Source organism: Galeopterus variegatus, unplaced genomic scaffold (genome assembly GCF_000696425.1).
Source record: "Galeopterus variegatus unplaced genomic scaffold, G_variegatus-3.0.2 Scaffold9520, whole genome shotgun sequence".
Taxonomy (NCBI): Eukaryota; Metazoa; Chordata; class Mammalia; order Dermoptera; family Cynocephalidae; genus Galeopterus; species Galeopterus variegatus.
Genome location: NW_007735631.1, coordinates 1138 through 10629, shown reverse-complemented (window position 1 = coordinate 10629; position 9492 = coordinate 1138). Strand labels below are relative to the sequence as shown.

At 53.0% G+C, this 9492-nt stretch overlaps 1 protein-coding gene across 1 annotated transcript in view; it reads left to right on the top strand.

The window, feature by feature from the left end:
• LOC103609355 (plakophilin-1-like) overlaps positions 1 to 9200 on the top strand; it is a gene marked incomplete at its 3' end in the record, with an annotated part of 29350 nt that extends 20150 nt beyond the window's left edge. The window contains exon 3 of the mRNA XM_008593684.1: positions 8806 to 9200. Coding sequence (XP_008591906.1) covers positions 8806 to 9200 — 395 coding nt within the window. The remainder of the gene's footprint in view (positions 1 to 8805) is intronic.
• Between the last annotated feature and the right edge of the window lie 292 nt (positions 9201 to 9492).

Genomic DNA, 9492 nt, shown 5'->3' with positions numbered 1-9492 from the left:
CTTTAATAACCAGTAATAATCAATAGAATAAAAACAGAGCATTATTTAATTCTAGCTAGATATTTTTATCTGTAGAAACCTGTTTTTGTGGGGGGTTTGGCTCAGGAAGGGAGGCTGGCAAGTGTTACACACAGTGGCACCCACCTAGGCTTTCTCCTCGTGGTAATCAAAATGGAAAAAGGAAGAGCTTTCTACGTGCTTCAGTGTTAGTTATTGCTGTGCCCTTGAGTCCCCCAAAGTCACCTCACAACCACCAATGGGGCATGGCTGACACTTGGGGAGATTGTGTCCAGCACTGGGGTCTTAAGCTAGTTATTCAGGATAATTTTCCCAAAGCTGACACAACAGGTCAGGTAGGAGAGCTGAGGGCGGGGGAGAAAAATGACGGGGCAGAGCCCCTTCCCTCAGCAAGATGACCAGCCCCATGCCTAGCTGGATACTTTTTTTAATGGATCATATAAAGATGTTGTTTCTGTCCTTTGGAGCCAACCTGGGGAGGGTACACAGGAAACCTCCAAGCTTCTTCTACATTCCTATGGCCTTAATCAGCTCTCAGAAGGCCACACAGTGCTGGAGGCAGAGTGGGGGCACTCAGGGCCAATCAGTGTCCCATCCCTCCCTCTCCTCCCTCCTGACTGCCCTAGAGGCTTGGAGCAGGGTAGCCCAGCTCCCTGAGGCCAGAGAAGCTCAGCCAGACTTGACTAATTCCAGGAGACTCTAAGGCTCAGCCTCAGCTGCTAATCTTAATGAGTCCCTGTTTTCTCAGCCCAACTTATGTGTACTCAGTGGTGCATTTAGAGCAAGGTGTGGTTGAAAGGGTACCAACCAGTCACTTTTCAGTGCCTTTGCTCTCATGGTCCTAGCCAGGACAGACCACAAGGTGTCCTGGCCTACAAATGTCTCTTGGGACAGAGAGTCTTCTAGCACAGGTCTTTGGGCAGTAGAATGTCACATAGCTGAGCAGCTATGCTCTTCTTAAATGTCTCCAGGGACCTTCCACAACTGGCCAAAAGAGAAGGGACAGGCACCTCCTATGTTTGGAATCCCTGGGGAGGGGTCTTCTAAGAGTCAGGGCCAGAAACTGGCCAGAGATGCTGGTGGAGTTCCTGCAGAGGGCCCCTAGCTACAGAGGCTCCTTGCCATTTAGACATTTTTTGTGTCACCAGACTCTGGTGGCAGAGTGCCTGGAGGACAAACACTGGGAGAGAGGCCTGCTACATCTTAGCTGTGTGGCCTTGGACAAGCCTCAGTTCTCTGAACTTGATATGCTCCTAGAGAGAATGAAGCTGCTGCTCTCTGCCCTGACACCCCACTGGCCATGTGGGAGAAGGGGCGGTACTGGGAGGCTCCAACAGGATGATGAATGGGGAAGCCCTTTGCAAACTGTAAGGCACCACACCTGCTAAGATGTTCTAGGATGTGCTCGAGGAACTTCCAAAGTCCTTCCCTACCTGAATCCACCCCTGTTGAAATGATGCGTGTTGCACATGTGCAAGTGGGGAGTGCATAGGGGAGAGTGTGTGCACGTATACATGCGTGTGTGCCTATGCCATGCATGAGTGAGCATGCATGCACGCGTGCTCATCTTCCAAAGGAGAGATCTGTTACCTCAGCACTGAGGGGTAACTGTCCCTCCCTTCTTATGAAATTCTTGACTATCTAATCAGCAGGAGTGGTTTCTTCCACTGTTGGGTCTCCAAGGAGCTCTTTTTTGGGCCAGTTAAGCATCTGCTCTTCAGATGTTCCCACCTCACACCCTTTGGCCCTCCTCTTCTTGGGTTGGGAAGCACCTCCTGACCTAGTGCCCAGGGTGGTTCCAGGGCCAGCCAGCCTTTCCATCCAACTTGCCAGGAGATGGTGGGAGTTCCTGGCCCCGTGGGATCTTCCTGACCCTCAAGTGTGCCCTTCAGGGGAGCTGCCCCCTCATCTGAGACTACAGGATTTATTTCACATCAGGACAGTCCCCTTGCCTTCCCCTCTCCAGGATGAACCATCATTGGGACAGTTGAGCTGGCCTCTAGTTCCGAAAGCCAGAAGCTGTGACCACAGAATATGGAGGGCGGGATGACCATGCCTCCAACTTGTCTGAAGCCATGGAAAAGAGATGGCCTAGGGCATGGGTCTTCTGCCACTTGGGCCTGTGAGAGCTGCATCTGAGGTGACGAACACCTGCCAGGGACTTCATTTCCAAAGCAAAACAGAGATGTCTTTATAGGAAACCTTAGGTCCTTGTTCCCAAACCCATTCTAGGAGCATCAAGAGCTGAAAAAAACCTTGTCAAGTGTGGAAGGGAGAAATAAAAGAGAAGCATCTCAGAGACTCTGCTTTCTCCCACAGCTCAGCGATTAGGCAGGGAGCAGGACACGGAGGCAGAGCTGGGTGCTGACGCTGGCGACATTGTTTGTTCAGACAGCAGATGTTATTGAGCACCAGCTCTCAGCTAGGTGCTGGGGTGCACAAGTGCATGTTCTCCCTCCCCCACTGGGTACCAGGAACCCTCCCACCTACCTGCAAAGCAGACTTGGAGCCTGGAACCCAAGAGGGCAGAATGCCTCCTTCATTCCAGATTCATGACCACGCTGGAGAGAGCAGAACCTTCCTGAAAGACCCACAAGCCATAGCCCGGAGTTTTATACGATCTTTTCTACTTGCGCTTCAGTTATCTCGACACTTTAGAAAATTTGTCCTCGATGATCCAGAAATGTTTGTTAATACTGGTCTGATCAATGTGCGCTCACAATTTCTATTCTTCAAAGGTTATGAGAGACACTGGCCATTATTAACGAGATCTCTAGTAAAGTCTATGCTCTCAGGATGGGAATCAAAACTTTGTTGTTTTTTTAAGAATTCGGGTGACAAAACATGGCCACACCTGGCTTCGGACTGTTTCTAATTTCTTCTGTGCCTCTTCTTAGTAGGCAGGAGCTGGTCATCCAACAGCCACTGTCCTTTAGTTCACAAACACCTAAAGGTGCCTTCTAGAGCTCTTTCCAGGGTAGGCATGCTGGCCTCAGGGTGCTGCTCACGGAATTGCCGATGTAGCTCCTCCTGCCGTTTAGGACTCCACAGTGAGGCACATTCACCATGGCCTCCTCCAAGGTGAAATGTGATTGCTCTTTGCCCACACTTCAGGGCTTCTGAGCAGTGGAACTGCTCTGTTCAAAGCGGTGTGCCAGGAAAAGAAAGGAGGGCCAGCTCAGGGTGGACCCCTGCTTCTCAGAGAGGGAGCTGTACCCAGAGGAGACAGGGATCGACACTCCCCCTGCTGAAGTCCTGTCTTTGGTGACTCAGGCCCCAGTGGCTTCTTGCTGATTCAGACTGCAGAGTAAGCAGCTGCCCCTCTGGGGGAATTCTCCATGCCCTGGAGCCCGGTGTGCCCCCCTCCTGCCAGCCTTCTTGGGAGAGTACCTATACTCTCCAAATCCTTCCAGAGGGTCAGAGCGGAGCTGCTGAGCCACACACAGAGGTGCACCTTGCTGCCTTGTGACCGGCTAGCTCTGCCCAGTCCCTGTCCCTACCAAAATCCCAGTGAGATGGAAGAGGGCTGCAGCATGCCTACTCCATGAGGGCCCTTCAGACTGGCACTGAGTGGGGAACAGTGAGTGCCGGGAAACAGGCAAATGGAATGTGTCCTCACAGGGTTTCCAATCAAGGACCTTTCTTAGGAGAACCCTCCTAGGACTGAGAGGCACGATGACCCCACGAAACTGTGTGTGCTTGCTTTCATGAGAAGGGTGTTGGGAGACCTTGTTGCTGAAGATGGCCTTGTTGGGCACTCTGCTGGGTGTGAGACTCTGCTGGGTGTGTGACCTGGCAGGGCAGAGCAGGGTGTGTCCTGCTGGAGAGCCGGTCAGGCCAGCCCCACCTTGCTGGCAGAAGCTTGGTTTCAAAATGGGTAATAGCTGGGGACACAGACACTCTTTTTATCTTGGCCTGCCCAACACATGCCCAACTCCCAAGAAGCCAGGCAGCTTCTGCCTATCAGCCAGACCTTGAATGGAACTCTCTGGGCTCAGTCAACCTGCTGCTGTCACTTGGGTTGGGAGGAAGAGGGAAGTATCCTAGACCATCACAGACTGAACCCATGTTGTGCTTCCTTCATAGATTGGCTGGCCCTGTCTAGAACCCTCCTGCCTTCCTAGCATCTAACTTTGTTTATGGTGGCTTCACTGTTCCCTGGAGGCCACGGCAACCCCACTGCCAATCAGCAGCTTGAATCTTCACCCCAGCACACATTCTTAGGTCAAGTCACAGCACCCCTTTCAATGAGCGCTTGCTGTGAGCCCAGCCCTGTTCTAGGCACAATGAAGGGCAGCTCCGCCCTGGAGAGCTTGGAGAAGTGACAGAAATCTACATTAGCAACTAGAGGACAAACAAGACCACAGGGCAAATAATCCCAACTCTGGGCACTGTCGGTATTTGGGTTGGGTCAAAGCAGGTTTGTGAAGAGACTTGGAGGAATGCAGGATTTGAGAAGAGGTGGGCAAGGCACGCTGGCCAGGGTGGCGGAGAGTCTGAGCAGAAGCAGGGAGGCCGGGATGTGGCTGATGTCATGGGGAATGCTGGGAGGGGAAGAGATGGCTGGACAGCAGGGTGGGGCCAGGCTGATGAGTTTGTCATGTAAGGAGAGAGGTACTGTAGACTCTCCACCAAGGCAAAAGCTAATGAAAGCTTTGCCTGCAGAAGGTCAAGGTGATGGCATCGCATGGCAGGGGCCAGAGTCCCAGGGGCTGGGTGGAGGCTGGTGAGAGGCACAGGAGTTGCCCAGTGGTTAACCGATTAGAGCTAGGGCCACGGCCCGGGCAGTGGGAGTGCAAAGGGTGGAGTCAGAAAGGATTCTTAGATGGAAAGGCAGAAGGACACCATCTCTGCCTGAATGGTTAGTTACTGTCCCGTCCAATGATCTTGGTCAAACAGGAGCTCTTCCAGATTTGGAGGTCTCTTCAGACTGAATGGCTCTCTCAAGAGAAAGCTGGCAAGATTAAGTCCTTTGAGGCCCTGGATCTTGGGCTTATATTGCTTTACTTTGGTTCAGTCACTCTTTAGGACTCAGTTTCCTTGACTACAAAATGAAGAGTTGGACTCTGCGAGCTTCCCAACTTTAGGGGGAACAGGAAAAGAGGGAGCATTCAGTGGGGGGTTAAAACTCCACACTTCTCCAAGAAGGAGGGGAGATGGGGAGAAAGGTAGATGAGTTACAAGACCTAGGTCATTATCAGAAGGGTAAGCAGAGCAGGGACTGGCCAGGGGAGGTTCCTGGCTAAAAAGCCGACCTCCCTGGCCCACCTTGCACTGGGCCCCCAAGAGTCCCACTGGTCTCCCGAGTGGAGAAACATGTCTCTCTGGACACACCCCAGGCTTCCACCTGGCTGTCCAGCCCAACCTCTCTCTGGTTGAGCAGTCAACTCTGCTCCCAGGAAGTTGAGTTTCTAGCCTCTGGAATGTTCTAACCCATGGACCATCCCACTTGAGGCTGGAGTTTCCCAGGGAGATATGGGATAACTAGACAAGGAGTGTGTGTGTGTGTCCCTGTCCTTTGTATTCAAAGAGGAAGAGGCTGCCAGCAGATCACTATCTGGATGTGGGGTGTGGCTGGGAGACCCGGCACTGGCAGCAAGGCTGTCCCACCTGCTGCAGGCACATGTGAGCGCTGCCCGCACATCTGCAGCTGCTCACTTGGTCCCTGGAAGATCATGTTTGGAAATGTGGGGGGGGATTTTTGCTAGTAGCAAGGACTGCGAGGCATTGCTGGCATTTAGGGCCTGGAGGCCAGGGACACTAAACTTCTTGCAATGCACAACGAAGAATTGTCCTGCCTCACATGCCAACAGCACCCACGTAAAGAAACACCACGCCATTCCGTCATAAAGCAGGCTTCACTCTGGGTGTGCCATCTGAGCGGACCATGCTCCTTAATTTTTCTGAAACACATTTAGACCTGTTCTGTGGCCATGAGGCAAGACCAGCATGGGGTTCTGAAAACTGCTTTTCTCCTTTCCTGGGCTGTTCTGGCTTCCTGGGTTCATCCTCTTCATATGCCAACCTGGTAGCTCCTTTAGATATGTCATGAGTGACGTTAAGACATATCTAAAGTGGTGGCTCCTTTAGATATGACGTGGGTGTCCTTGGCTACCTCAGCCAAGTCCTAAAAGTAGTCATCCCGTCTCCAATCTGAGTCAGAGGGATACAGAAGTCTCTACTGAACAAACACTTTATGTCATGTACGGTCCTAAGTGCTTTACAAACATTAGTTCATTGGATTCTTCCCCAACCCTATACATTGAGTACAATTATAATCCCAGTTTTACAGATGGAGAAACTGAGGCACACTGGGCTTAAGTAACAAGGCCACCCATGAAGCAATTGACATGGCCAGGGCAGTCTGTCCCCAGAGTCTGTATTCTTGACCCCCAGCTCTTCCTCCCACACAGGTCAGCCCAGTGAGCTAGAGGAATGCACCTGGATTCCTAAGATGCTGTTTCAGTTGCCGGCTCTGGCTGGGTTACAGGCCATCTGTGCAGGAAGGGCTGGTGGCATCCTGCCTCCTCTGAGCCTTGGAGGGGACCCCAGACCCCTCAAGGAGCTGGAGGAGGATGGAGTCTGGCTGAGAGGAAGCTTTTCTCCTGCTTGTCAAGGTGACAGTTCAGGGCCATGGTGACGAGGGAGAGTCATCCATAGCTGTCCTCAGACACCATACTCAGGCCACACAGCCCACCAGCACTGTGACACCAGGAGCTGGGGTGGGGTTCTCAGGGATGGGTGACACCACTGGAGTGTGGCCGATGGGGGGGTGGGAAGTGCAGTTCCACTGGGGCGTCTCTGCCTTCCCCATCTCGCCCACTCCCCTGAGGGTGCAGCCAGCATCCATTCCCCGTGGGCAGCCCACCCTCGCTGAGACTTGGAAGGCTGCCTGCTGCCCCGTTCCCAGCACAGGAGAGCAAAGCTCAAAGCCTCCGTCAGGCGTAATCAGCATGATCACATCTTTGTTGGATTTGGGCCAGGATGGGCGTCTTGACTTCTCATCAGGTGTCTGAGATGACGTCCAGGCGTGTCATTTACTGAGAACAAGGGAGCTTCTTGTTGTATTTCCATTTAAGGCTTAGCCTGCCCTTTGGGAGTGCTTGGCTTTCCCTCCAAAGTGGCATCTGCCACCTCCCTTCCTGAGAGGAGAATGGAGGGCGTGGCCATTGGCTAAAACCGTGGAGGCCTAATTGCATATTTTGCAAGTAATCTGCAAGGTGCACATCCCATGTCCAAACGCTCAGAAAACTGCCCAGCTCCTCTTTGCTCTGCCTTGTGATTGTCCGATTATGTTTCCCCCAGCACCCACACACCAGTTACCTTTGGGGTAGGTTGGTTCGACCCAGTTAAGAGAAGGAAATTGCACAGCTGGGTGTGTGGGTGGAGGGGGTGAGCATGCCATTGCCCAGGTTAATAGTCTGTGGCTTCTGAGTTTTGGACTCCACTTCTGACTGGTAGCTTCTGACACCCAGTCTCTCTGGGAGCTCGAACCATGGGTGGTTCCGACTCTCTGCAGAGATGAAAGCCCCAGCCTTGTGTGGCTAGATCTGGTGTAGAGGGGAATTACCCAGTTGCTTAACGACCTCCCCTACACACACACACTCACACACATACACTCACGGGTGGGGCAGGCAGGCTCTGGGCTGCTGGACTTGGCCCTGGCTAATCCCAGTAAAGGTGAGTCCCAAGTCAGCACCTGTGTGGAGACATTTTATCAGGCTCGATGTTGATCCTCTAGTCTGAGAACAAGTTCAAACAGGCCAGACCCACCGGCTTGTGAGCTCCTGGGAAAGTCCTCCTTGGACAGTTCTGTTCCAGAGCTAATTCCCAGCAACTCTCCAGCTTTGTAGCCTCCTCCCAGAGAGGCTGGCTCCCCAGTTGGGCTCACACAGAGCCCTGGGGGCAGCTCATTGTCCCTTGTATGTTTTTCTGTCGGACTGAGCCTCTGTCCAGCTCCTCCCCCGCCAGCCTGTCTACAAAGCCCCATCCTGCAGTCCCCGGGCCTGCCTCCCTGTGTCCAGGTGGGCCCCTATCTGACGGTGCCTGTAACAGAGGGCCCAAGGAGCAGGAGTACTGTCCCTCTTCGGCTTTGAGAGTTTTCTCAGAGAGGGTCTGTTTGCTTCTTGCCCTGGCAGAGGGGAGACAAGCTGAGGAGTTTAGCGGAAGATAACAATTAAAATAGTCCTGACCAGCATAGAAGTTTCTATGTGCTGAGTACAACTGACCAAGGAAAGCTGGCTGTGTCAGAAGCTGCTAGTGTCAGGGTGGGGGGGCGAGGGCTTGGAGACCCAGGCTCCGGTCCCAGTTTCCCCCTTCCTTCACCAAGTGACTATTGGAAGGCCCCTCTCCTCTCTGGGCATCCAGCTCCCCTCCTGGACTGTGCACATGTGGGACCAGATCAGTATAAATCTTCTGTGACTGCAACCCACAGTAAGAACTACATTTTAGGCTGCAACCCAGTACCCACACACTGCTTCACTCGATAGTGGGTGTCTTACCTCCTGCCCTGCACTCTGGTGTTTTAGATGCCAGGATATATTATTCTATTCTATTTTTTCAGTGATGGTCACAATTGCTAAATTGATTCCATAATCCATAATGGGTCACAACCTGTAGTTTGGAAAGTAATATCAGTTAATGGCTAAGGTTCCTTCCACTCTGAACATTCTGGGATTCTATGAGCATTATTATGGGGGCCGGGGAAAGGCTGCATCACAAGGTCAGCTGGATCTAGGATCCCTAATCAAGAACCTTGACTGAGCCTTTCTCTCTTTCCCTGGCCAGATCTACAACGGGACCCTCAAGCGAGAGCCTGACAACAGGCGCTTCAGCTCCTACAGCCAGATGGAGAACTGGAGCCGGCACTACCCCCGGGGCAGCTATAACACCACCGGCGCAGGCAGCGACATCTGCTTCATGCAGAAAATCAAAGCGAGCCGCAGTGAGCCGGACCTCTACTGCGACCCACGGGGCACCCTGCGCAAGGGCACACTGGGCAGCAAGGGCCACAAGACCACCCAGAACCGCTATAGCTTCTACAGCACCTGCAGTGGTCAGAAGGCAGTCAAGAAATGCCCAGTGCGCCCACCCTCCTGTGCTTCCAAGCAGGACCCAGTGTGTGTCCCGCCCATCTCCTGCAACAAGGACATGTCCTTTGGCCACTCAAGGGCCAGCTCTAAGTGAGTGCTGCTAGGCTGGGGTGGGGGGCCCGGCGGGGGCCAGGTGAGAGGTAAACCATTAGCTTGGCTGCATTCTGCAGTGGACTCCTTGGATGAGGGGAGAAACATAGCCTCTGTCCCTGGGGAGTTTGTTGACCCTGCCTTGGGTAGTACCTGGCCCAATGGGCTCCTGACCTCAGGGAATTCTCAGTGTGAAGGGAAGACAGAACCCAGACACTGAGTATGTAGGTTTTAGAGGTGTCACAGGTTATGAACAGAGGGAAGCTGATTAGAAAAGGTAGCTGGGCCAGTG